The sequence below is a fragment of the Cadophora gregata genome (genome assembly GCF_030347475.1).
Source record: "Cadophora gregata isolate MNR1 chromosome Unknown scaffold_17, whole genome shotgun sequence".
Lineage (NCBI taxonomy): Eukaryota > Fungi > Ascomycota > Leotiomycetes > Helotiales > Ploettnerulaceae > Cadophora > Cadophora gregata.
Genome location: NW_026695940.1, coordinates 761,225 through 787,832, shown reverse-complemented (window position 1 = coordinate 787,832; position 26,608 = coordinate 761,225). Strand labels below are relative to the sequence as shown.

At 48.9% G+C, this 26,608-nt stretch overlaps 7 protein-coding genes across 7 annotated transcripts; 2 read left to right on the top strand and 5 right to left on the bottom strand.

The window, feature by feature from the left end:
• Positions 1-2,226: 2,226 nt before the first annotated feature.
• On the bottom strand, positions 2,227-3,096 carry ONS95_006081 (uncharacterized protein; the record flags this gene model as incomplete). The annotated part of the gene is made up of 1 exon (XM_058499519.1): positions 2,227-3,096. One exon carries the CDS (start codon positions 3,094-3,096, stop codon positions 2,227-2,229), a length of 870 nt encoding a protein of 289 aa, XP_058350563.1.
• A 2,115-nt stretch (positions 3,097-5,211) lies between these two features.
• Positions 5,212-7,332, bottom strand: ONS95_006080 (uncharacterized protein; the record flags this gene model as incomplete). The annotated part of the gene is made up of 3 exons (XM_058499518.1): positions 5,212-5,666; positions 5,757-5,966; positions 6,543-7,332. The coding sequence occupies 3 exons, from the start codon at positions 7,330-7,332 to the stop codon at positions 5,212-5,214; spliced, it is 1,455 nt and encodes a 484-aa protein (XP_058350562.1).
• Positions 7,333-7,519: 187 nt separating this feature from the next.
• Positions 7,520-9,495, bottom strand: ONS95_006079 (uncharacterized protein). The gene is made up of 3 exons (XM_058499517.1): positions 8,906-9,495; positions 8,054-8,846; positions 7,520-7,992 (listed from the first exon to the last, which is right to left on the bottom strand). The coding sequence occupies exons 1-3, from the start codon at positions 8,956-8,958 to the stop codon at positions 7,936-7,938; spliced, it is 903 nt and encodes a 300-aa protein (XP_058350561.1). The 5' UTR covers positions 8,959-9,495; the 3' UTR covers positions 7,520-7,935.
• A 4,284-nt stretch (positions 9,496-13,779) lies between these two features.
• On the top strand, positions 13,780-14,394 carry ONS95_006078 (uncharacterized protein; the record flags this gene model as incomplete). Its single annotated transcript, XM_058499516.1, has 3 exons — positions 13,780-13,824; positions 13,903-14,075; positions 14,142-14,394. The coding sequence occupies 3 exons, from the start codon at positions 13,780-13,782 to the stop codon at positions 14,392-14,394; spliced, it is 471 nt and encodes a 156-aa protein (XP_058350560.1).
• Positions 14,395-15,382: 988 nt separating this feature from the next.
• On the bottom strand, positions 15,383-16,279 carry ONS95_006077 (uncharacterized protein; the record flags this gene model as incomplete). The annotated part of the gene is made up of 1 exon (XM_058499515.1): positions 15,383-16,279. The coding sequence occupies one exon, from the start codon at positions 16,277-16,279 to the stop codon at positions 15,383-15,385; it is 897 nt and encodes a 298-aa protein (XP_058350559.1).
• A 611-nt stretch (positions 16,280-16,890) lies between these two features.
• On the top strand, positions 16,891-21,820 carry DCL2 (Dicer-like protein 2; the record flags this gene model as incomplete). Its single annotated transcript, XM_058499514.1, has 6 exons — positions 16,891-17,169; positions 17,233-17,261; positions 17,467-17,515; positions 17,570-18,369; positions 18,435-18,666; positions 18,728-21,820. 6 exons carry the CDS (start codon positions 16,891-16,893, stop codon positions 21,818-21,820), a joined length of 4,482 nt encoding a protein of 1,493 aa, XP_058350558.1.
• Positions 21,821-22,682: 862 nt separating this feature from the next.
• On the bottom strand, positions 22,683-25,019 carry ONS95_006075 (uncharacterized protein; the record flags this gene model as incomplete). The annotated part of the gene is made up of 4 exons (XM_058499513.1): positions 22,683-23,971; positions 24,021-24,123; positions 24,174-24,637; positions 24,704-25,019. The coding sequence occupies 4 exons, from the start codon at positions 25,017-25,019 to the stop codon at positions 22,683-22,685; spliced, it is 2,172 nt and encodes a 723-aa protein (XP_058350557.1).
• Positions 25,020-26,608: the final 1,589 nt, after the last annotated feature.

Sequence of the window (26,608 nt, the reverse complement as noted above, 5' to 3'; positions counted from 1 at the left end):
TCGGCGGTATCGAACGCGCAATAGACCGCACATACATATTCTGGAGGAGTACATTAAACATGCCCTAGACATATTTCGGTTTCTTTCTAATACTGCGAGATCGGCAGGCTTGGTGCATAGTCTTGTCTGTTCTCTTCACCGCCGCAAGGCGGGTTCTGACCGATATCATGCACAAGCCCATCTTGACCGCTTCATTGGGAAATTTCATCACATCATCTCGTCTTTTCCGCATGTGATTGTCCTTCCCGATATTGTGATCATTGGTGGACAAGGCCATGTGGTGGAAAGGCAACGATTTCGAGGGCTGTAATATTACCAAAGTGCCATTCCAAGATTTTGAGACTTAACGACGGAGAGCTCATTCAGGTTGGTCGCCGAGATCCCATACAAAGTGAATGACGAGGTCAATAGTGGTTCTATTGGGGCTTATAGTCTCAAGACCGTTTCGCAACATGTCACGTTGGTACTGGATGCCAATACTTTCGTCGAAGGACATGCTCAACTTGTTCTTTCCACACTGTTTATGCTCACTAAAAGCTAGTCATAACATGTGACATGCGTGATATATGCATGTGAATCTCCTCCTTCGCATTTCTTCACATGGGAAGACAAGTTTAGGCGAAAGCACCCCCAATCATTTTCATGTAGAGTCCGGTGTTCGGAGATCTTAAATGTGTGCATCTAGTCCAATCCAAGAATTTGAGACTGTTCAACTTGCACTTTATACTTGAATTTCTATATCCAATCGCTTCAAGTAAGCAAGTTTGATGAGCAAGTGAGTGGTGAGCAGTCTGCCTGATCTCTGCGGCACAGTCACATTCTCGAGCTCCAAAAGCATCATTTGAACGAGACAATACTGTCAGATCATCATGAACCCTGGGATACTGTGAATCAGCGACTTATAACACTCGTTCCAAGAGCCACAAGATGAAGTGCTTCTGGATCCACTGACTGGTTCGCCCCTGGCACCTAGTCGAGGCTATGCAGGCAAGCAGCGTGACTCCACATTCACACTTTTTTACATCCAATAACACTGATGACTCCTAGTCCTTCAAAGCAGGAGAAGATGAACTTTGGATTTTGGCACTTTGGTTGGTTGAGCTCAGCTCGCAGAATGGAAGCATCGTTCAGGTCGTCAGCCAGACGGAAGAAAATAAATACCCAGTCCGGTTCGCCACATTTCTCATTATCGCACTTATTGGCACAATAGTATAAGCCATTTCACCTCATAAAGATTTTTGGTGTTGCGAGAATGTGTAGGAGGAACAACGTTGGGAAGCGACGGTGGCTCATATTGGGTTGCACCTGCTCTTATTGCTACCCAATGTGGTATGCGAAGCCCAACGATGATGTGCTGTGTACCGTCCTCAAACTAGCCTCCCGGACCGTCGGACACCTTTGGGCTCATAGGTTTATTCTAGAGGGTCTAATATATCGAATCTGATGATTCACTACTGCTTCCCGTCAGGTAGGGCCAGAAGAAAAACTCGAGTTTACACAGTTACAAGAAGGCAATCGGCAAGTAGCAATCGACGACGTGTTAAAGTGGAGATGTGTGATTCATTCAAACCCATGCTAATGATTCTAGCTTTTAGTCTGTCATCCTGGTGAAGTATAAAGCATAACGCCTCGCTCGAACCGAAAGAAAAGCTATTTCCAAGAAGGGGGTATATGAAATCGTCACTTCGCTACCAGGCAAACTCGGTCCGAAATACCAACACCGAGCCAAACATAAGCGAACATTATGATCACTAAGTAACCGAAATCACACTACAGTATCGTCCCAAATTGTTGCACATGTCAGCGGTCGGACCATTTTCCCGCAAGTGAGGCAGACTCCCAGCCAGGATGCTTTCTGCCTCGCGTCGCCCCGTTCCTGGCGCCAAACCCAAACACTCGGTAATACCCGTCATTATGCACAAAAAAAGTTGTAACAGACAACCAGAAATTATTTCTTCAAGACTGAAAAAGAAAGTAAAAGCTCCAAAGTGGAACGCGACACCGGAGTCGCCGAGACGTTGCCACTCTTGCCACCAGTGATAAGCTGCTCAGCCACAGCGACGATGGGTCATCATGCCAGAAGTATATGTATGGACCCAACCATTCCGCGGGCAGAAGAGAGAAGAGTGTTTTGTTTGGATGTTGGAATGAGATCTTATGGTCATCGCTCTCGCGATGTCAACGGGGCGAGGGACCTGGGCTAAGACGCTTGTGACACGGATCCGATTATGATCTGGGCTCATAATATACTTCAGGATTTCTCGACCGCTTTGATGACTTGTAAGTACTTCTTCCACCTATTCCCTTCGCTCCCTCTTGTCTCATCTGACGTTGTTCTCTCCTCATATCGTGTTTTCCGCCAGCTGGCTTCGCATTCTTGCGTTCGCGCTCCTTCATCTCTGGAGTCTGGAAGCCGTACTCTACCAAGTTATCGCATGGCTGCCTTTCCGTGTAGGACATGCTATGTTCATAGTCTTCGTCGGCTATGAGCCCGCATTGTTTCAGGTGTTTGATCAGGAAGTGATCTGGGCGAGGTCCCACTATCCCTCGATTTTCTTGATGATGACGACCAATGTGTATCATCCTAGCCCTCCACGTTCGAAACGGGTTCTGATCGTGGACGTACGCCGTTGAGTCGTCGCAGAAAATGCAGACGGTAGACGACGGAGGATCGTTGCCGAGGAAATGTGATAACGAATGGGCAATCCAGTCCTCGTACCTCTCTGGAGGGAAACTTATGCCACATTCTAGCATTACGAACTCGCATGGAAGATCATAGTCGAAGTCGTTCGGGTCCATGCCGCGTTGGTCGTGCCACGGAGGAGTTCCGAAGAGTGGAATGGAAGGAGCAGTCGACCGAGCTGTTGAGGTCGAAGACCTTCGACTCGCAGAATCACTGTCACCACTTCTGCTTGAGCCACTTAGAGCAGAAATGTTACTCAAGGTTGGCCTAGCGATGGTCGTCGAGGAACGGCGATACGCTCCCGCTGGGGGACGAGAAGGCACATCGAACGGTAGCAGTGAATGTCCTGGTATTGCCCGTCTGCGACCGTTTCTGCCGTACTCCTCCAAGAAATCTTCTACGCCGTTACTCATGACAGCTTCTAAACGAAACTGTCGTGTTGTGTTCGCCGCCGTGGCCAGCGGGTGATGGAAAAGAAGTTGGAGAGGAGTGCGGGGTGCGAGGAGATAAGATCAGCGTCAAGAGGTACGTTTCCAGGAGATACAAAGCTCAAAACTATCACGAAGGGATCAAAGTCTTCGGCGAAGGCCGTCGAGACCTGTCGACAGCTGGGTGCCGAAGATCCTGAGAGCTTCGACACTGATGTATTTGGTTGGTGACTCCTCTGGCTGTCAAGCTGGATCGCAGCAAGGTTGGAGAGACGCGGCCTGCCACCTTCTCGCTTGCGTGCAGGAGCAGGATGTGGGGGAGGCCAACACCAGGAAAAGATCGGGAATCAGGGACGAGGTATTCGAAGAATTGGATGTGCACTGTCGAATTTTTCGGGCAAAAGATGATGATGGTGATCGGTCTCTAAGGCCGAGCGAGATACTTAAAGGTATTTCAGATATGGCAGCGACCCGAAGAAACTACTTCATTCAGCCAGCGCATCGATCGCCATTTCCATGCTGCACGCACATGCAAGGATAAGCATATGGATGCTCTGAATTAGCTTACAGTACTGCTGCCAGTTCATCATTACGGGTTGAGTTATTCTACCAGTCCAGGGCTTTAGCGGCTCCAGGCAGGTGTCCAAGTCTCATCTGGCCCCATTCCAGCCAGACTCAATAGTTGTGTTAACGCTGTTTCGAGGACCTCATTTGTCCGGATACGGTCGATTTTATTTTTTCGAAAGATATGCATCTTTCAGGTAGTACTATGCTCAGGATTAGAAACGTACCTTCAAGCATCCGTGTCGTACTGCACGATACAGCACTCGCCCTCCTCTCCACAACCACGGTTCTCACATCCTATGACAGAGAGCAGGAATTGGCGAAGAGCTTGAGTAAGTAATCTCTGGAAGAACGCTATGTACAATCTACGGAGAGTCCCTGCTCAGAACATTCGGGAGAACCGCATCCGTGTGGCTGTCCGAGACTCTATTGTCACTGGCAGCTCGAGATGCGCGAGGCAACGAGGCAATTGGTGTCTTCTGCACTGAATGGCAAACAAAGAGCACTGGCCTAGCTGTTCTGCACACCGCTACCTGAAAGCTGCATGAAACTGGCCGTGATCTTTTGGATTGGAAATCAAGTTCTAGGACGTTGCTCTGCTCTGGTCTGAAATGTCCTCCAATGGACGATATTCCAGACTATGCCGACACCTTTTCTGGCCGGCCACGACAGGAAGCAAATAGTCAGGAGATACACTTTCTGTTACGTGAAGATGTTGAGCGACGTTCTATGCACGTCTTGCAGGATCTTGGAGGAGATGAACTACGGACTCGGGTTTGGAAATTCGGAATGGCCTATTTTGATATGCCATCGGGTTCCTACACTTGTCACCTGTCCTGCTAGCGCCGTTTGCTCTCCTTGTCTATGGTGTTGACAGAATGAGGTACATCAATCTCTCCAGATAAGGTTATATGTCCGGTTTGTTGCAGGACGAACGACAAGGGTCCTCATATTCAGTTCGTAACAGCTAATACACCTCTGCAGCATTTTGTCGCGCCAGATCACGGCATCCCCGGAGGATCATTTCGTGATACTCGTTTGAATGTGCCATGAATTAGGTAGTATCTGGCCCGAGTGAAGCCTGTAACCCAAATGTGGAAGAACGAGCACTCACTCCAGATGCTTGTCCTCCACTTCTGCTGCAACAGCGGCACCAATAAACTCACAGGTGTGCCACACCTCATGTACCGCAGAGCCTCCATCATGGCCTGACTCTTACCCGTGAAACATGCACCTGCGCTGGTGGATGGCGGGGGTGCCAGTACGTTCGCGAGTAGTCGCAACGTCACCTGCAAGTTTGCAACGGGATGAATACGATGGCACTTACTAGCCTACAAAGGCTGCACGTAAGTGTTCAATTTCGGCAGAATATCCTACTCGGCATCAAAGCGATCTTCAAATGCTGTAGAGATTAGGATATAGACGACGACGCCGCCTTGTCACAAGTCCAGATCCATTTCAGACCTTTTCTAGCTCTGACAAATCTCAAGTCTGGTGGGTATAATTTCCTCCTCAAACAATACCAGAAGATGCCTGTCAATCAGGTGCACAAAGCACTCTAATCTTCGCCACCACGTTTCTCAGATGGCTTTTTTCCCCATTTTCATCCCCAGCTTTCACTATTCCTGGGAAAGTCACGCATTTGATCTCCCGATCACTTAAACTATCCTCGTCTTCTCCACCAATGTCTTCCATGCTATCAGCATCGAACATCGTCTTCTGATAATCGACGATTCTTGGCATCATTATGCTGTACGCGGCTTTTTGCACACGCAGCTGCCGCGAGAGTTCGATCGAGCTGCCGATCATGCTCCGTAGTGCCTGGTCTCGCCCTTCGGTGTGTTTGGTATCACTGATGCCGTCCATGATATTGTTTACTTGCGAGACTATGTCGTCTATTACAGCTGTGGTTGAGGGTTGCAGCTTTTGTGACTCTTTGCGCAGGATTGAGAGCGTTGTTGAGCGCCATTGATTCATGCTTTCTGCTGAACCTATTTCATAAGTCATTTAGCTTGATTGACCAAGCAAACCCATCTGGAAGCCAGAAAACATGGGAGTAGGACTGGGACATGTGCACATACCGAAATTACTCAAAGTCTTCTCCACATTCGCTAACTCGTTTGCCTGCTCGGGAGCTAGACCTATAAAGTATGCTGAGAAGACGTGCGTGACGAGGAGTTGTGAGACGAGGGATTGAATGAGGTGGATCTTGGAGGATGAGGCGAGCGACTCGTAGGCTGGGACAAGGTGCTCGAGGCTTGAGAGGGTGCTGTCGGGGGCTTTGGATGTGTCTAGCTGCGTATTAGCCGATGTTTTGTGTTGTGTGTATTGAAGACGTAAGAGAAAGTTGAAAGAAAAGACTTTTATAAACTTCATATGAGACGTGAGTCTGCTTTTGCTTGAAATTTTATGAGATTTGAGTTGCTTGGAAACTCGGATCTTGGTGGGATGTCTGAGAATGTTCTCATTCAATTCCAGTGACTGACCTCGCCTCTTTATCCCAGCTACTTTCAGTGCATCAGATATTCTCAATGAGCAAATGCTTCAAGGTCACAAAACTATTTGGACGTCCAAAGAATACGTATTGTATATACACGTTTTAGTGTCCGGTTACGATTGCATCTCTCGAGATTTAATCATTAAGTAGTATCCAAAGAGACTTCCATACCCGAAGCAGGCTACAATCAGATCCTCACTTGAAGGTCCCAGGCTTCATGATTGCCTGACTCCATTTAAATGTACACAACCACTTGGTTGTCACATCCCAACTCTAATCTCCATATCATTCCCAATGACTGACTGAGACGATACTTGCAATCTCAGAAGTAGACAGTAAGAAAGAGCCCGATGAAAGCACAAAAACTTACCAATCCTCACCCTCCTAAAGTGCGTAATGACCCAATTCTGCAACCCATTTCCCAACCTCCTCATCTCCTCTCCAAAAACCTCATCACTAACCTGTTCTCCAACCTTACTACTACTGCTAACCCAACTCTTCAACCCCCGCACCTGCCCCTGCAACAACCTAACCATCTCCTCTTTCCCCCTCACCTCGCCCATCGCCTCATTATACGCCTCTCTAAACGCATCCCGATCCAATATCAGACTCGAAATCCTCGTCTTGATATCCCGATCCCTTTCCTCTCTGGCCTCCGCAAACCCCGCGATTTCTTGTTTAAGTAAGCGCAGATCGGTGTCCGTTTGCAGGAACGTCTGGTTGAGAGAGGAGTGTTTCTGCTGCCAGAACTGCACGGTTTCCGATTCGTTGGTCAGTTTGTGAGAGAGGGTTGTGAGTTCCGCCGAGAATTCAGATTCCATCACCGAGAGCTCGCGTTCGAGGTCGGCGATCTTGCGGTCCTTTTCGTGCAGGATCTCGCGGCTGTGATTGGGGAGGGAGATGGAGATTGAGGATATGGAGGCGCTGTCTTCGACTTCGGATGCGGGTGAGGTGGATGTGGTGTCTGCTCCTCCGCCGCTGACTGCACCGCTGCCTTCTCGACCGGATTTCGTAGATGCATTGTCGGATGTGACTTGTTGCTGTGTGGAGTGGTCTGTCTTCGATCGGCCGTGGAGGGCGGCGCGAGGCGGGGTTGCGATGGGGGATTTGTTGGTGCGGAGGTTTGAGGCCCGGGGGACCTTTTTCTCGTGCGTACTCATGGTGAGGGAGGAGGTATTGGGTGCATTGTTGGGAAGGAATTGGGGATGTGGTAGGTAGGTAAGCAAAGAGGTATTTGTTTGAAGGATGGAGGGGTCGTTTGTCGGTGCCTGGCAGGCAAATCAGATGGATGGACTCGCTTCGAGGCTGAGTGTACGAGGCTGTGAGGCTGTGTGTGCGGGGTGGATATCTGACTTCGGATACCTCGGGGGCTTCAGTACATGAAGGCTCGTATATTTGATCGGTATGATTTGTGATTTTTTTCATTCAAGGGAAAAGGATTCATCAGCAAACTCAATATTGCAAGAAGTATTTACAAAGTCACGTGGGTACTGGGCTGACATTTCGCCTCTGAGCTCTTATTTTGTTGGTCAAGTGGCAAATGTATATACACATCAAATGTCACTGAAGCTTAGAAGACAGTCTAAAGCTGATATTGGTCCATGGAAGTTAATCTTCTCGAATAATTAGGACGTTAGCCATGAGTCGCGTAAAAACAGTGGAAGGCGCCCACTTAGAGAGCAGTCATATTTCTGTTTGAATCTACACAAGAGGTGTGATGATCTAATTTACAAGAAACCCCACGCTTAGATATGTATTGATACCTAGATGTGCTTATTGGCCCACTTTCCAACAAAATCGATCAAAGCCTGGTCAACCTCCTATTCGAGAATTAGCGAGGAATTCAGGGGTAACGTAAACAAAGCTTCAAGGAACACTTACGGCAGGATGAGAAGCCGACAAGAAATGCTGCCCATTCTTAACCGTGACTAATTTGGCATCCTTGGAATTCGTGAACAGCTTGATCTCTTCCTGTGCATTTGCCGCGCTATACACAACATCATCTGTACCATGCAGCCATAAAACAGGGCACTTCACATCCGACAGCCTACTATGCAGCCCATCTCTCTCTTTCAAATTAATGGCCGCCATACGGATTCTTCTCCGGCCATCGTCACCCTGGTAATTGCCCTTGATAGTCTTGACCCAGAAATCTCGGACTGATCTGTCGCAATTCTTGCCAAAGCCGATATCGATGAGGAAATTGCAGTAGTCTGAAGTGGGTTCGAAATCCGGCGTGGCTTGATTGGTCGTCCACTCCTTGATGGAGGGTGTGAGATCAGATGGTCCGTCCCAGCATCCCAACTCGCGTGTCCGTTCAGACTCGTAGTCGAGAGAAGTACCGAGTGGGATAATCCCCTCGATCACGTCGGGGGCAAGGAGGGCCATGCGAACAGTGATCCAGCCGCCTTGACTGGTGCCGAGGACGAAGGCTTTCTTGATCCCAAGGGCGGATAGAACTTGGATGTTCATGATGGCTGAATCCCAGTAGGTGAAGTTCTCGGATTTGGTGCGGGTTTGGCCGTGGCCGAGGAGCTCGATTGCTAGGAGGTTCATCGCAGAAGTTAAAGCCTTGTTTGCGTATTGTTGACGGTAGAGCTCTGAAGATGTGGTGAAAGAATTGGCAAGAACTAGCGTTGGCTTGGAAGGGTCATATGGATGAGGCATTTGGTATCTGGTTGTGGAGGTCAGTAATCGTGACTTTCAATAGCTTCAAGGACGGTGTTTTCTTACGCAGCATCGATACCACCTAAGTGGGGAACCCGGACAGTCTTTGTGTTTGCCATCGTTAATGACAAGTTTAGGGTAAAGTGTGAATTTTTATGGTACCGAATAATATCGGATGTTGATGTGAAATGTTGTGACCTTGAAGCAGACCAGACAGATCAATATATACTGCCCCTCCAGCGGCCCTATGATAAACCCCGCAGCAATTTGCTAGTGGCATGCAACAACTGGCTCTCAACAAGGCACCAAATATTCTCAAAATGCTGAGCAATAGCCCGAAAAAACTACGTATTATTGATCTACCCCGCGAAAATGGCTTTTAATTACCAATGAAATCGTCTCGAATGCCAGGAAATCCCTAGACTACTCTTGCATCGAGGAGGTTGTGGCAGGCTCGTGCTTGGCGGTGGACCCCGCATTTGTCTTGACAACATAACAGCCTTTCAAGGGTGTGGTTCCGTGGCCTTAAATTAACTATGTGGTCTCACTGTTTAAAGGCTATCATAGTAGCCGAATGAGCATACTTCGTGTAGAAAGTTGAATGCGAACTCATGTGCAATATTCGGAAAATCGAATGAAGTAAGGTTTTGTTATTGTTTTGTCCATATCATCATGAACCCAGCACTAGTTGAACTGTACAACCTACATCCGGACTACGGGATTTGAATGGGAACTATTTGTCAAAGATCGCAATTATTACCGATTATATCCAATCCGGGTATTGCCTTAGCACAGTAGTTCCCGTCAGTATGGTAACGAGCTTTGGTTCAACGTTTTATTGCCGGATATTTCCAGGTGTATTAGCTCAATACAGACCTAGGAGACACGGATCATAGACAGTTGGTAGTTTAGCATTTGGCCTAGACCATTTTTGCGGTTACTGAGACTGGAAAGGCAAACCTTGGACTGCATACCAATACAACCCCGCCGGCTGGTCCTACTGGCGAAACTCAGAACTTCTCTTCACTCAAAGTACTTACAAAGTGATGAGATCAGTCACTCAGATGTAGTACATGGAACCGGATCTTGCTACAAAGTAACTTCGCGAACTTCTGCACTGCAGCTTGCCTGTACGGACAGCATATATCATGAATCGAAGAGGCAAGAGAGAAAGCATAAATCACAACCAGAGGATTAGTCTCACCAACGAACCCACTTAGAGTTCCTTGTTTCCTGAACTGGCCAGTACACCGAGACTGCTTAGGTAACAGTGCCAACTACCCAGCGCAGCTATGCTCCGAGGCAGGTTTCCTGAGAGTATGGGATAGGCTGTGGTATTGGTCACTACCAAAGGCAAACCGGGGGAAGGTCCGCAGGCTCGTCACCACTTGTAATTGGCCGGTATGTAAAGCATGTGCATGCGTATGCGTTCTAACTCGACTGCAGTCGGTACAGGAAAGGCCCTTCACCTGTGGTACGGAGTGCTGGTGTAGTTACCTTCCATAGTAATGCTGCATCGAATTCGATTAGTGAATATAGCGACATGTGGCCGAGTAAGCGGTCATGTCCTTTCATTGTTGACATAAATATTCTGCGCTCATGAACCACCATGGTGGTATGATCAACAGTTCAGTTTCTGGCTGTTAGATTGAAATTTGTTCTTTAATGGTTTGAAGGTGTCCATCAGTGATACACTATCGCCTAAGCCGATTGCGAGAATCAGAGAGCGCATTTGACAGTGGGCAAGGTCTGTGACAGATACATAGGCGAGACAACCGTTTCCAGAAGTCATACGCCTTGAATTCTCTGACCGCGCTTCATCGGTAGCCTCTAGAGCGTCCAAACATTTCGATGAGGTGCGTTGGTTCCGTAAACTCATAGCAGAAGGAATGAAAGCCTACCTACTCAACTTGTCAAAATTTTACTTGGCGTGCATGAGACGGCGAGGGAGGTCAACCCTTGGCTGAAAGCGAGTGAAAATACTTGAAACGCCTGTGGATGAGGGGGTTCGAAGGGTTTGTAGCTGTGCTTAGCGAAGTATGTGCAAATGTAAGCCGTCCTCGGCACCAGAATCATCTCGTTGACGGTCCAGAACGAGACTTGAAAGCGCAGAAGCATTTTCTCCAGCTGACAAGTATCGCAGATCAGATGCAGGACATCGTATCCTGTGCCAGTACATAAAGTCCGAACCTTGCTCATCTGCCGTGAAGGTACGAGCCGTCCATGTGCAGCTTTCCAGCAGTTTTGAGAAACTCTCCTCCTCGGCCATGAGCACGGCCGACGGTGAAATCCTCGAATTGGGCATGAAAGCACGACAGCTGAGTAATCGGCAGAGTCTTCTCACCATACCCTATTTTCTCGCGTGCAGAAAACGGTTTCCATGCACATCAACGTCACCACTGTGCGACCATGATTTGGTTGTGTAGTGGGCCCATCTAAACGGGCATCCGGTTCTATGCTGCACTGTCAAGGTCCCTTGCTCGCATCGGTCTGACCCGACAAGATGAACGATCGCTTGATCCTGTGTTACGCAGTAAACACCGAGTCCGCGTCGTGGGATAGAATCATGGGAATGAGGCCATTCCAAGGACGCAGGGGCTGCTAGGCCAAGGTGTCGAGCAAGGAGTATAGACGGCCTCGCGTAGTCGACGCTTCGGGCAGCAACTTTCGTGGTGGCACATTTCTTGCTGGGGAAAGGTGCCATAAACTGGGTTGGTTGGGGTGGTGAGACGAAGGATGGGCCTGGACTGTCGAAGAACATCGTTTCTAGCCAGTGAGCAAGGCTGGGGAGAGTGGTAGAGGGGATCCAGGAGGGGTTCATCACATTCGGCTAGGGCCTCTCTCGCACCCGCACTGCAGAGACTGGTGCTCCGAGCCCTCAGCGGAACACCCTCCACCCCTCTTGCGACTTGCGTCCTGCGCCCAATTGATAGCTGTGGTTGGCGGCTCAGACGTCGGATGCCTTCACGGAACAGGCATCGTGCTGTTGGTGTCCTTTTCCTCTGGCGAGGCTCGGAAACCAGCACTTGACAAGCTCCTGGGTAGCACTTTTCTCCTGCTCCAGGCCGATGGATCGTGTCGATAGGTGACTGGCAATGCAATGCAATGCTGAATGCTGAATGCTGAATGCTCAACGTGCTCAACGCTGATCCCTGACTGCCACCATAGTCACATAACATAATATTACTGTTGTGGTTGAGTATATATAGCTAGAGGTCTGGACTCTGCGCGCGCGGTGACAGGAGGTTTAAGATGCGTCGCCAGACAGGGCCTTGGGTGCGAAAGAGGCGCTCGCAGCAGGGGTGCGCATTGGCTAGGAACGGCGCGGCCGTATGCAGACTGACGTGCACGGTGCGTCATTGTGCCTTGGCCGGCATGCGATGAGCTTTTTCGAGGAAAAGAGGCTTCGCGCTTGATTAACTACTTACAGTATTATTGAAATAATGAAATAATCGAAGCGTCTGAAGGCCAGTCAAAGGCAGAGGCAGAGTTCAAGGGCAAACCTGAAGTCAAAGTCACACCCGCGGGCTCGCTCAGCTCACCATCCCGCATACGATCACGATACTGGAAATTACTTCAGCTGGCTGTCGCAGTGGGTAGTGTATGTATGGCCAAGACTCCCAACCTTTACCCGGCTGTAAACCACCCACCCACATACAGTACACAGCGTAGCCACTGTAGATGTGTCCACCCAGACCCTGACAAGTTAGTCGGATAAGTCTCCCGCTGGCTGTGGATGCGAGGAGATGGGATGGCATGAGATAGAGAAGAGGTCATTCCGTAATTGGGTGCCCCCATCTGCCAGAGTGCAGCATACCTGCGCAACCTGCACGCTGGCTGCAGCTTGTCCCCATGATCTCGAACTTCATGAAGCAAGCAGCAAGGGTTAATGCATATGGAGGGATTGGCTGGCGAGCAAGGGGAGGAGAAAGACAGAGAGTAAGGTGAAGTGTGTGATTTCATTCCGAGTTGAGGTGGGGTCTGTTGCGGTGGAGGTAAAGAAAGAAGGAAGTGAAAAAAAGAGGCTGGCTGGCGCATGAATGAAGCGATACCTACTCAAGCCCAACCCCCTAGTAAGCAAGACAGAGACACACACACAGCCCTCATTCTGAAAAACTTTCCTTCCGGATTAACCTGGAGAAAGGGTCTTTTATCTGATACAAACATCCAGTAGACATTCTCATCTGACCTACCCTTTGTGCTGCACTGCATTGCACTCAATTTCATATCCTTGTACTTGCGTGCCAGCAATCAGAAAGATCCAGGGACCTTCATAGTCTCAAGCTTCACAGTACGGAAAGAAAGTACACCTACCTAAGCTTGTGCATGCGTGCGGCCCCGACCAGCTTGTCCCAAGATTCCCCTCTTTTCAGCCCCTCCTACCTAGACAGCTATAGAATCATCCTAAGGCCTTCTATTATCTGGAATCCCACCCTCGGCGCGCTCAATGGAGCGAGGTCGAGCTGTGCCGTATAATCATAAACCAGCTCGAAGTTAAAACTGCCGCAATAAAGCGCGGCTATTAGACCATAAACCTCCCTCCATGTTTCAGCATCTGCTATCACTTCTCTATCATCTTACCTAGTGACTTCAATGCAACCACCTTCCCTTTCGGCGCTGTCTTTCCTTACTTTACCGAATTTGGCTCTGACAGCTTGGGACAAAACATACTTAGGTAGGTTGTTTGCTTGCTCGAGTAGCGAAGCTGGATCTGGAACCTGGACTGGACCCATTTCTTTTTCGCCCGCACACCGGCGCCGATCACTCAACCCCACTACGACCTGTTTACCCACCTTCACTTTTGTTGTGCTTCCCGTCTGTTTGATCCAAACCTCAACGGCAGACAAGAGCCAAAGCAAAGCAAAGCAAAGCACGGCCTCCTTGAACAAATACACTCTTTCGGTCCCACCAAATCCTTCGAGACCAACACCTGCCTCAACATGCCCGAAGCAACAGCTAACACACGTCATGAGCCCGAGGACCCAGTGAGTGTTTCTGATGTTTCTGATGTTACTGATCCCGCTACCCCTCCCTAGAAACAAGAGCTGACCAGGCGCAAACAGAGTGAGGAGGGTTCCGTCGGCCTGCCAGATCTCGGCGACAGCATTGATGCCTTGACCTTCGAGCAAATCCTGGAGATGGACGATGATGAGGATGACCGGGAGTTCAGCAGATCGATTGTGTTCAGCTTCTTTGAACAAGCTGAGCAGACGTTCAAGAAAATGGATGACGCACTGTGAGTAGGACACGGGCACATAGCTTTCCACTGTGCGAGAAGGAGCTGACAACTGCATCTTGGTAGAGAGAAGAAGGATCTCGCAACACTTTCGTCGCTTGGTCATTTCCTGAAGGGTTCATCCGCCACACTTGGTTTGACAAAGGTTAAGGACAGCTGCGAGAAGATCCAGCACTACGGACAGAAGAAAGACGATGAAGGAACTGAGGACGAACCAGACGAGGACAAATGCTTGGAGAGATGTAAGGATACACTGGTGACCGTCAAGGAGGAATATGCCGAGGTCGAGAAAGTCCTGAAGAAGTTCTACGGCAGCTGAAGTGGGAGGGACGCATGATCAACGAAGAAACGGATTGGCATTGTGCCACGTTCTCGCAGCCAGGAGAGGGAAGGAAGCAGCTGATGGCGCGGACAACAAAATTTTGCTGTTGGAGTTTTCTTTCCTTGCCTGGTTTGCGACATTGAAGCTTCACACGGGTCGAGCAGTGATCTTCTCTTACGACAAATGCTCCATTTGGCGTTCCTGGCATGAGTTTCCATTCACGGCATTGGCATATGGTTGTTGTTTCTTTGGCTTGAAATTCTTTCTGCTTCTTTTCGTTGTTGTGCTTTTCAAGACAGGTTTTTCTCTGCCCAAGGTTACTACGGTACTTGAGCTAGTAAGCAGGATGATGACGAGGGACGATATCTTGTACCTGCAAGTGAAGTACGGGGGAAGAGGCCTTCCGGGCGAAACGCAGAACCATTTTGATTTTAAAGATATTGTCATCTCGCCTGATTTATGACCTATGTGACAACCGTTACTCGACAGGACTATAAGAAGGAGAACAAGAAATGATCTACACTACTCAAAAGAAAGCTTAACCAGGTCCGCTACCTTTGTTGACATTCAATTTCTACGTATTGAACTTTATTCCCTACCCCGCTTGTTCATGCTTGATAGCTTCTGCTCTTTTCGTAGATTCATTCCGGTTCCCCGAAATATACTTTGCCAGCACATAGCTGAACTACTTTGGAAAGCACTCCTATAAATCTTTTTGCTCTTGCTGCCACTTTTTACGTCACAAGATTCTGCACATGTAGCTTGAGCATTTCACCTTCTCGCCTTTGTATGCCCGCAATCTCATAACTCAATGAATGACCCTTGAACTGCTTCATGACTCTGGTGTTCCACACGCCTCCAACTTCAGCTCAGCACCTGATATTCAACAAATTAATGTAGTCCAAGAGCCCTGTGCTCAAAGCATTCCACTCCCTAACGTGACATCAATTCTCTTGCGCATCCTTCTCTTCACAGACAATTTCCTTCAAGTCGGCATATCCACCTCCCCTTCAACCTCATATTCCTCCTCTCCACTCTCCCCAACCTTAGCACCCATCCTCAACACCGCAACTTTCTCAACCCTCACATCCTTCATCCAGACGAAATCTTCCCAATCCCCAAGCAACTCCCGTGCATCTAGCACCAATCTCTCTTTCCCCCTTCCTTCTCCTGCAGTCCTCCCACCTCTAGCTCTCCCTCCATCCCTTCTACCACGTCCAGTCCCTCTTCCTTTAACATAAACTGTGTTGGCAACCGTAGCATGCAACAGCAGCGGCCTCTGCTCCCCCACCAAAAAGTCCTTAAACACTTCTCGTAGCTTAACACAGAACCGGTAGAGGCGTAAATCGGGGTCTAGAGGCGCGGTATACAAAACGGAAGTCTTTGAGGGGTCGTGCATACTTTGAAGACCTTGGAGTGTGATATAGAGGGGTGGTGGACGCCCTTCCCTCTCTGCTTTATCTCCTTTGCCTTTTCCTTTCTCTTGAGAGGCTGAGTTTGACGGAATAGACTTGTCCTTCCCACCAGATTGAGAATCCCAATGTCCACTTGGATTTGGTACTGGATCTACATCATCCCCAACATTTTGAGCTCGAGAATTTGAGGCTTTCACACCCACAAACTCCAAGGACTTCAACAGGCTTAACACTCCTTCTACCTTCTCTGGGGTCGTAAGACTCATCACACCAAGCGTCAAATGCAGGGTCCCAATAGGTCTGATAGCTTGCTCTGGAATCCCATCTGCTAAGGAAGCTATATTTGGCTGCGTGACTTTATCCTTGAACTGTAAGATAGAGTGCTGGAGTTGGGGTCGGGATATTGGTGTCACGAGGGGTATGGCGAGGAAATGTGTTAAGCGGGGTGGTGGGGGTCTTGGTGGCATTTCGAGGGTAGTTTCTGACTGTCAATGCGATTTTAAAGACTGAATAGTAAAGTGGAAGTAAAGCTGTCCAAGCTTTGTCGTTGTTTTGATGTAGATTTCACAATACTCCGCAGCTAACCTAGACCAGGCTCCCGCCTGCCCGCCTCGTCCAGGTTCTCGGCCCGGCCCTTGCAGACCCAACACTGGTCTAATCTCCAGTCTTGAGGTGTGACAACCCCAACTCGCCTCAACTCCATCATGACTCTCTTTTAAGTCTCCACCTCAATCTTGATTCTTATGGTTGTTCTGCTCCGTTCGTACGCTTATTTGTTTGAACGCGGGAGGCCGCAGGGTCCCTAGCGGCAGGAGCGAGAAGGTCACGCCTGCATCCTCCAGCTTTCCACAGAAGTTCATCAACGAGCCTTGTCAACTTCAATTTGCTTTCCATCATTGAGAATTTATCTACAACGGACAACTGCGAGAGCTTTGCAAATAGAATGCGTTGATTTCGATTTTTCCTTCTTCCTCTTCGCTCTGCTTTTTGCTTCTTGCATTTTGCATTTGCTTTGCTTGATTTCTACTCGTTGTTTGCTACATCTCTGCCACGACGAACCTCCGGGCCCAACGTCATCATGGAAGACCTCAGAGCAACCTTCCTGCCCTCTCCCTCTCCGGGCTTCATCACTCAGAAAGAGCAAGTTATTTCCAAACTCCCGATCTCGGCAACAGTCGCCGAAGTAGAGATCAGAGCTCCCCAAGTTCAAGAAGAAATTAGCGATATCGATGCGTTCCTCAGAGACAGCGACAGTCTCAAGTCACTCGTTATTCAGGATGGGCCACCAGTTATCAAGCCGAGGCCGTATCAGAAAGAGATGTTGGAGGAGAGTCTGAGGAGGAATATTATCGTTGCCGTGAGTAGTTTAAAGGATATGCTAAGAGGAGTTTGGTGGGTCGAGTGCTGATTTATCGAGCAGATGGATACTGGTTCGGGGAAGACGCATATGTAAGTTCAACCCGCTTCTACATATTATATGAAGCTCTCTCTTCTATTATCTCTTGAGTTGTTGTGATTGGCAGACTCAATATGTAAGATCCTAGAAGTGTACTTGGACATCTTGTTGTGGAGATGACGGCAGGGACCAAAGAATGGCTTCAATGCAGAGACTTGAGTAGAATCCTTCTAGGAATTTTAAGCTAACTAATTAAAGCGCAGTTATGCGCATGCAGCATGAACTTGAACGAATTCCATCGCATCAGGTCAGTTAAACTCCTCAACTGGCTATGTAACACACGTTGTACTAAAAGTTCCAGATCATATGGTTTCTTGCTCCAACCGTTACTCTTTGCGAACAACAATACAATTACATTTCTACTCAAATCGCTCAGGTCCAATCAAGATTCCTTTCTGGGGCAGACAATGTCGACAGATGGTCCGAACAAAAGCAATGGGATGCTATTCTGAAGAATGTCCGGATCGTTATCTCAACATATCAAATCTTGCTGGAAGCTCTCAGCAATGGTTTCGTGCCTATGGAGTCTCTTCCTCTGATCGTTTTTGACGAAGGTATACCATATGTCACGAATGAGTTGTCAACGTATGCTAATCTAGAAGTACACAATTGTGTCGGCAGACATCCTGGAGCGAAGATCATGTCCGACTTCTACCATCCACGCAAAATCTCCGGTCAATCACTTCCCCATATTTTGGGACTCACCGCCTCTCCAGTCATGCGATCGAATCCGCGCTCTCTGATTGAAATTGAGAAAGTGATGGATTCTATATGCCGAACTCCGAGCAAACATCGCGCGGAACTCCGACTCGAAGTAAAGCTGCCAGTACTGTTGCAGATATCTTACCAAGCAGCAACGACTTTTACACCTTCGAAGTCACTCGCCAGTCTTAAAAAAGCATTTGTTGATATGAATATCATGGAAGACCCTTCTTTTTTAAGTTTGCTGAAAGACAATTCAGAGAAAGGCCGGGCAAAGGCGGATAAAGTCCGAATGACTGGTAAGACCTGGTGCTCAAATCAAGTTAAATCATTTCATAGCACAGCAAGCAAGATCAACGAAGAATTGGGGACGTGGGCCGCAGATTACTATATCGCACAGTATGTTTGCTTCCCTTTGACTTAATTTCTCAAATGCATCATCCAAATAATGACCTCATGAATAGGGTCGTTGAGAAAATCAGAAAAGCCGCGACGGGATCCCAGAAGCATGGCAATATATGGGATATTGAAGGCCCTGAAAAGCAGTATCTCGCCAGAGTATTGTCAGGAGTCGAGACGACCCAGCGTTCTAGTCTCGGATTTGAAGATCTAGGCTCAGTGAGCGACAAAGTTGACAAGCTGGTTGAGGTGCTTCTGCAAGAACCCACTACCTTTCAAGGTATCATCTTCGTTCAGGTATGATAACAGCAGTCCTTGCATAATGACGCAAATATTCTGACGTCTATTCACATCATAGGAGAGGGCTTCTACCTCAGTATTGGCACACGTGCTTTCGGTGCATCCATCGCTATGTGGCAAGTTCAATATCGGGACTATCGTTGGGACATCCGGACACTCCCAACGCTCCCGTAACATATCCGAACTTGTGGATGTTGGGGAACAGAAGCATACCATCTCAAAATTCAAGTCTGGCAAGATCAATCTGGCTATCGCAACTACTGTCTTAGAAGAGGGCATAGATGTTCCTGCCTGCAATGCTGTCATATCCTTTCAACCACCGGCAAACCTCAAGTCGTTCGTACAGAGACGGGGCCGTGCGAGACACCGAGATTCCAAGCTCATTCTCATGCACTCGGATAGCGACAAGATTGTGGGCTGGCAACAGCTCGAGGCAGACATGAGGCAAATGTATGAGGACGAAATGCGTACCCTGCAGGAAGAGCTGATGCTCGAGGATGCCGATGAGGCTGGTGTCGAAACTTTGAAGTTTCAAGTGGCAGAAACGCAAGCTCTACTGGATTTGGATAATGCCATCCAACATCTGTACCACTTCTGTGCGAAACTACCACGAACTGCTTATGTTGATCCTCGACCGGAGTTCCTTTGCACCCAGCTGGGTGATGACATCCGAGCCAAGGTAACTTTACCACTTTGTGTCGATCACAGTGTTAGGGTTACAGAGAGCAGATTACCATGGAAAACTGAGAAGAACGCTATGAAGGATGCTGCTTTCCAAGCATACCTTGCACTCTATTCGGCCAAACTCGTCAACGATCATTTACTGCCGACTCTTACTCATGACGATCTCCTCACTGAATTGAGAACTTCACCAACCGATACCCGAGCCTCGCTAGTGAAGGTCCGAGAGCAACTGAATCCGTGGGTCGAGGTTGCAAAGGAATGGAAAAATAATCCTGCAGAGGTGCATCAAGCGACAATCGTCTCCGAGGTTCTAGAGATTTCAATGATACTTCCAGTACCGATTCCCCAGCTGCCCCCTTTGAAGGTCCAATGGGACTCTACTACGGAGCTCTCATTGCACACAACTGCGGAAATCTTGAAAGCGCCAACGAAGTCGGACACTTGGGCACTTCTGCAGTCTGCATTTGGCTCCAGATTTCAAATCAGACAGGTTCCACACGTCGTTGAGTTTTCCGTGCCTGGTGAAGACTTGTCATATTTGATGGGCAGGCAAACTGTACAATCTTCAAAGTTTCATCCCGGTTGTGGCCTGATCAGAGACAAGTTGGAGCCTTTCTCAGCTTATACTTTCCGAGAACTTCTTCCCACGAAGCCAGACATCGAGCTTGTACAAAGCCCGTACAAGGGCTATGAAGAAGCCCCGAACACGCCGCACCTCTCGCTTATCAAGGTACCTCGACGTTCAAACTTCGTGCAAAGACTGCCAGAGCCACGCAGTCAATCAAGCAAGCCATATTCCACCGTGGTACCACTAACCAGATGTACAGTGGATGACATGCCTTTCAAATATTACCAATTTGGTCGGCTGATTCCAGTGGTTATGAACCACTATGAAAAGTATCTCCTTGCTTCTTTACTATGCAATACGATCCTGAAAGAGATCCAGAATTTGGATCTCAATCTTGTTGCTACTGCTATCACCGCATCCAGCGCCGGTGGTGAAACTAACTACCAATGTCTGGAATTCTTTGGAGACACTGTCCTCAAGATGTGTACATCAGTGCAGCTCATGGCTCAATACCCGCTTTGGCATGAAGGATATCTATCAGAAATGAAAGGCCGAATCGTCAGTAACTCGAGTCTATACACTGCTGCTACGAAGTCTGGTTTGGACAGATTTATCATTACAAAACAGTTCAATGGGCATCAATGGCGGCCACTTTATGTTGATGATGCCTTGAAGATGGCTACCGATGGGGAAAGAGAGATGTCTTCCAAAATTCCTGCTGATGTTGTTGAATCGCTCATTGGAGTAGCTATGCTTGAGGGTGGAATTCCAAACGCTCTAGCTTGCTTACAGACGTTCCTCCCACGCCAGGACTGGCAGTGGGAGTCACTCGAAGTTCGCAGAGATACTTTGTTTCAGCGAACACCAGATGTCCAACTTCCTCCTACTCTGCAGCCTTTGGAGGCACTTCTTGGATACTCATTCCAGAACAAGGGACTTCTTCTTGAGGCAATAACACATGCGTCATGCAATTCTGGCTCGGCATCCCTCGAACGACTCGAGTTCCTTGGGGACGCAATCCTTGACCACCTGGTCGTCACAAAGCTGTGGGATTACAAACTCTCTCACATCAAAATGCATCTCATGCGCACAGCTCTCGTCAACGCTGACGTCCTCGCATACCTATGTATGGAGTTATTCATCGAGCAAGACCTTGTGGATCTTCTCGCAGAAATCGACGGAAACTCACCTCAAATCACAGAGATCCACAAGACTACCAAGCTTGCCCTCTGGCAGTTCATGCGCCACACTAGTCCTCACATCGGCACTGAGCAGCACGCTACCTCTCTCCGTCACGCAATCATCGGGCCCAATATCCGCGGTGCTTTAGAAACGGGTACTCACTACCCCTGGGCCTTGCTCGCTAGGCTTCAAGCTCAGAAGTTTTATTCTGATATTGTGGAGAGTCTTATTGCAGCTGTCTGGATCGATTCTGGCTCGTTCGAGACGTGCAACCAGCTCGTCGAGCGTATTGGGATCTTTAAGATCATGCGTAGGATGTTGGATGAGGATGTCCAGGTCTTGAATCCGAAAGAGGAGCTGGGTATGCTGGCAGACACGCAGAGAGTGAAGTATGTGGTTGCTCTGGCTCCTGTTGTTGTTGAAAGTGGAGAGAGTGAAGGTTCGGAGAAGGTGAAGAGATTGGCTTGCAAGGTGTTTGTTGGTGACAGGGAGGTAGTAAGTGTTATTGATGGGGTAAGTGTTGTTGAGGTTGAGACGAGAGCTGCGGAGGAGGCTGTTAGGATCCTGAAGGCGGAAAAGATGGAAGGTGTTGATATGCTGGAGTTACAGGGAGAGGGAGAGATAACAGTCGGTGGGGACGAAGACGATGAGGAGGAGGAGGGCAGCGGTGTTAGGATGAACGGAGATGTGGGGGATGTCGAGATGGATGATGCTTGAGTGACTGACGACATTGGATGACATATTCAGCGATGAATTTGCCGGGTTTGCAAGAGCATACGAGATGGTTAGAGGCGTCTTCTGGTTGGGTTCATGGAGTTTGCGTGGGTGGAGTGCGTTATATTCGGGTATTACTATGTATGCCACTTGTGGGTTTTGGGACACTGATTCATGAATGCACGAATAACACCCTCCATCCTTCATAGACATAAGCAACAATAGATCGTAGCGTAGAAAGACCTCTGAGTATGATATTCGCTTTGTCTTGTCATTTCAAGCATTTTCATTGACCAGTCAATGGACTCGAGTACAAGATAAAGTACAAAGACCACCCCACCCGCCCATACGGTCTGCTCAGCGAGTGACGACTGAAAGTCCCTAATAAGCAAGAAATGGAAACGTAGTAATAATATGCCTCTTTCTCCTCCCGTGTCGACAGGAAATAAGTAGAAAAATAAGCAAAGCCAGCTCTGTGATAACTCCAATCCGTCTTTCTGTCTGTCTGTTTGTTGCAATCTCTCCCAAAAGTCGATATTCGTACAATCTGCCTCCTGATAATAGTAAAGAATAAAAGTAGGGGCAGTTGAGAAGGAGAGTACATGGATTCGACAGGAAGCAGAAGCAAGGTAAGAAAAGAAGCAGAAGCAATAATATGGTATCTATCCTAGAAAAGAACAACAAACTTGGTATCGTAACATATCGTATCGTATCGCTGCTTTATCGCTCAGGTATCATATCAAAAGGGGTCAAACAATTATCGCTAGTATGCCATTTATGGCCTTCTCATTCCGCACAAAAGTGTTCCCAGCATGCAATCCCGTTTACAACTCTTTCAAATCAAAATTCAACTTCCTTCAGTTCATCAATAACGTCGAGGCAACCCATCATATTCCGCTCCATGGCCCTTCTCGCGATACCACTCCTCAAGGGGAGCACCTCGGTCCCTCGGATCAACCGACACGGATCCACGCTCGTAGCCACCGAAGCGTTCATCGCTCCTGGCAGCATCTTGATACCGATCCCACTTCTCTGCATCGCGGGGACTATTAAACTCTCCAGTGAAGTGCGACTCGTCTTCCGTGCCACGGCGGTACTGGCGTTCGTCTCGAGAACGTCGGTGGATGTCAACTGGTGGAGGTCCTGAGGGTGGAGGTGGGAAGACAGGGTCGGAACCGCGGGAAGAAGGACTGAATGTTGAGGAGGGGTTTGTGGCGAAGCTTGATGTTGAAGAGGAAGCATTAGCTCCGTATTTAGAGGATGCAGAGTGCAAGTCGTCAGGGGTGGATTGGCTGAAACTCTTGAAAGGCGGAGAGCTGCTTCGACGAGTTCCGGCTCGGGGTGGATAACGATTTTGACTGGTGCTGCTGTTCGTGCGGACGTGGCGCAGGTCTGCTTGTTCGGATTGCTCACGAGCGGAGGATCGACTGCTCGTTGAGTTTGCACGGGCTGGACGACCTGATGAAGGAGGGTTGAGATTTTCGATGTGGTTCTTGCCACTTCCTGGCTGGGCTGTGTAAGGTTGTCGGTCTCGTTCGATCTTAACGCCTTCTTCATTGCTCGATGTTTCGGATACAGATGGAACACCACCATAAGGCTTTCTCTCCCGCTCAATAGGTTGTGCCTTAGATGTGGTTGGAGATGTACGTGCCTGGTGGAGTTCAACCGGTACAGGCCCGTATGACCGAGCTGTCGAGGATGAACCTCGTGGAGGAGGGCTTCCAGATCGTGGCCGAGTTGTAGACGAAGAATGACGGCTGAGAGGCGGACTTGTGATTGAAGCCTTCCTTCTACTTGTTGAGCCTAGGTCATCCAGGAAATTCTCGATAGAAGAATCCAAAAGCTTTCTATAAGAGCGGTCTTCTCTTTCTGGAAGAAGATGTCTTGAGATCTGCTTTGGAAGGCGTTCTGGTTTGCCATCAACTAGGTCACCATCTGCATCGATAGGCATGGCAACGACGACTTTTGCCAATCTCTCGGACTCTTCCTCTGGGTAAGCGAGAATGTTGATGGTCATCCAGTGAGCAAATCCAACAGGAGTAAGAGCTGGAATTAGTGGTGCCGAATGAGAATCTTCTTGGACTAGGTGATGTTGGCAGCCTAGGTCTTGATATAAGCGAGAGATGTGCTCGTTTGAATGTGCTCGGAAGATTGCTAAAACCATTAGCACAAGTCCTAAATTGTTTACTTGAAGAAACCTTACTCAGTAAGGGATGGGGCTCTTTGTCCAAAGTATGTGCAGCGTAGTAGGCTGCCATTTTGGTAGGAGTCACAACAATGGACTTCTTGGCAGGGAACTCCTCAATCTATGTTCAGATTAGCTCCAATTATTTTAGGCATGCCAAAGAGAGCTCACAATATGATTTGCCAATCCTCTTAAGAATTGTCCTAATCTTTGCGTGGGCTTTCCATCATTCTCAAATAGCCTTCCCCATTTCTGATCAATAGTCGAGAGTTCCGTAGTTGAATATGTTCTGTTTCCTGCAGGCCGAGCAGCCGCACTACGGTCAGAAAAGCGAACTCCTGATGGTTTATCGGGACTGCTTGGAGGTGGTGGTCCACGATCTGCAAAACGATTTCCTCCCAGAGGCTCTTCTAACGGACTGCCTGGATGTGATCGCATTGGATCCGTAGGAGGCGGCGCAAAAGTTTGTGTGTGTGTCTGTCGACCAGTATGTATAGGAGACGGAGGTGTATAAACTCTTCTTGCAGTTGGGGGCGGGGATGATGTTGAGCTGGACTTTGTCGATGCTGCTCTTTGCATGTGCGGATCTTGGGACGGTAGGTCGACACTACCTGTTTGCTTCAACTGCTCGAAAACTGCACAATGGATTTAGTATCATACAAGGCTGGCACCTGGACTTGGCAGCAGTGGGAACAGCATACCTTCTCTCTTTACTTTTTCCGTGATAGCAGCTATGAGTTCCGGGGAAACCCCTTCTGGGCCAACTGGAAGCTGGTCTCCGCGATCTGCAGCAGAAGGCATCTTGCCGCCTACAGGAGGGGATTCGCGTCTGCGAGGATTTGTAGGTTCTCGATGGTGGATATGGTGGTAAGAGTCTCGAGGCTCGCTGCCTTCGTAGTAATGCTGGCTACTACTGCTGTGATTTGTGTAATCCGTTGCTGCGGACGCATCCAGGGGATCGAAGTAGTCAGGCTCCCCATTGCTTCGCAGTGGACGACCGTAGGCATCGTAAGCCATGGTGTGGGCGAGGCTGGGTGTTTCCGTCACCTCATCAATCGGGGGTTGTTTGTCGAGCTCGGGAGGCAAAGTTCGTTGGGTTGGGTTGGATTGGGTTGGGTCGCAGGGCAAGGAAGATTGTTCTTCTGGCAGGTGCGGTCTTTGTTTGCTTGTTGAAGTTCTGCTGCAGTTTGCGCGACACGAGATTCGAGGATGATCAGAGGTCTTTGAGCAGTGTGACTTGGGTTTGTAATGGATTGGACAGTGCACAGCAGTGTGGGTGTTGAAGGATTCAGATATCAGAGAAGTCAGGGTTCTGTCGGAGTGGTGGTGGAGTGGTGGAGTGGTGGAGTGTTGTCAGAAGCGTACTCGAGTAACCACTTAACCTTACTTCCTCCTGGACAACCAACGAGAGCTGAGCAAGGCAAGGCACACCCTGACAGTGGCACCCCTGGGACTGGTAGAAGGGAAGGTCAAGGCCAAAGGTCGCCCAAGCCGGGCGCGATCTCATAGACACCTACCTGCAAATTGACTGCAGTACGCGGTGCAGCAGCTGCTGCAGATTCGTGATTACCCGTCTCCTACTCTGGCTCTGGTACTGCTGCTACTACTCTACGTCCGGAATCCGGTATGGAACGGATAATGAGGGGATGACACTCGATAGCTCCGCAAACGTTTTCGGTTCAACGGCGAGCTCATCAAGCTCATCTCATCTCATCTCATGACCAGAGCATCGAATTAAGGGGGTCGGGTCAATGGTTCCTGTTGAGATTTCATGATGACGATGTACAGTACTCAATTCAAGTTGGAGCGGGGGATATCAACCGAGGGAGGGCTATGAATCCTATGATGCTATCAAAACCAAACCAAGCTCTCGCTAGCACCACCTCCCCCAACTTCAACGAGCACCAGCATCAGCATCAGCATCAGCACCAGTAGAAGTCCGGCAAAGTCCAGCCTTGCGATTGCTGGAATTCTGTCAATCCACTCCATTCCACTCCACTCTTTTCTGGACCTCTGGGACGATCCGAGGCAGCCTTCTAGCGCGAACTGTCGATGTCGCATATCCTGGCCTGCATACAGCGTTCCCATTGCTTGGACCAAGTCTCTAGTCTTCTAATGTAGACAGCTGGTGCAGTCAACCCAAGCGCACCACAGCCATCATCGCATTACCAGCATCAGCACCAGCCCAGCACCACGGAACCAGAAAATGTACCTATCAGACGGCGTCTGATGGACGGGCCGCCCCCTCAAACAAGGCCCGTCCTCCGCACCGAGCACCGAAGACGTCAGCAAATCATCCAGTGCAGATCCGTCCATCAGGCGCATTTGACCACCTTCTGAACAGGAACAAGTGCTGTTCCGACATCCCTCGTTTCGAAACAAATGCCTGTGATTGGTGAGGTATGAGTGGCTGTATAATCTCAAGTCACACAAGGCAACGAATAAGGGCATTTCAGCCACAGTCTCCTTTTAGCTCTGCATCCCAGATCCACAACCACATGTCTTCCTATCAAGCCGGAGTGGTCCATGACGCAGCTTCCAACTCGCAGACTACAGTACTGCACTTCCCACCCACCGCAGACGGGCGCTCGCCGCGCGGGATGAAA

Bases quoted from the DNA above. Each gene is read 5' to 3' on its own strand.
- ONS95_006079 (XM_058499517.1), bottom strand. From the start codon at position 8,958: ATGGCAAACACAAAGACTGTCCGGGTTCCCCACTTAGGTGGTATCGAT. The intron at 8,847-8,905 runs GTAAGAAAACAC...CTCCACAACCAG, and splicing joins TTAGGTGGTATCGATGCTGC to ATACCAAATGCCTCATCCAT. The intron at 7,993-8,053 runs GTAAGTGTTCCT...ATTCTCGAATAG, and splicing joins TGTCGGCTTCTCATCCTGCC to GAGGTTGACCAGGCTTTGAT.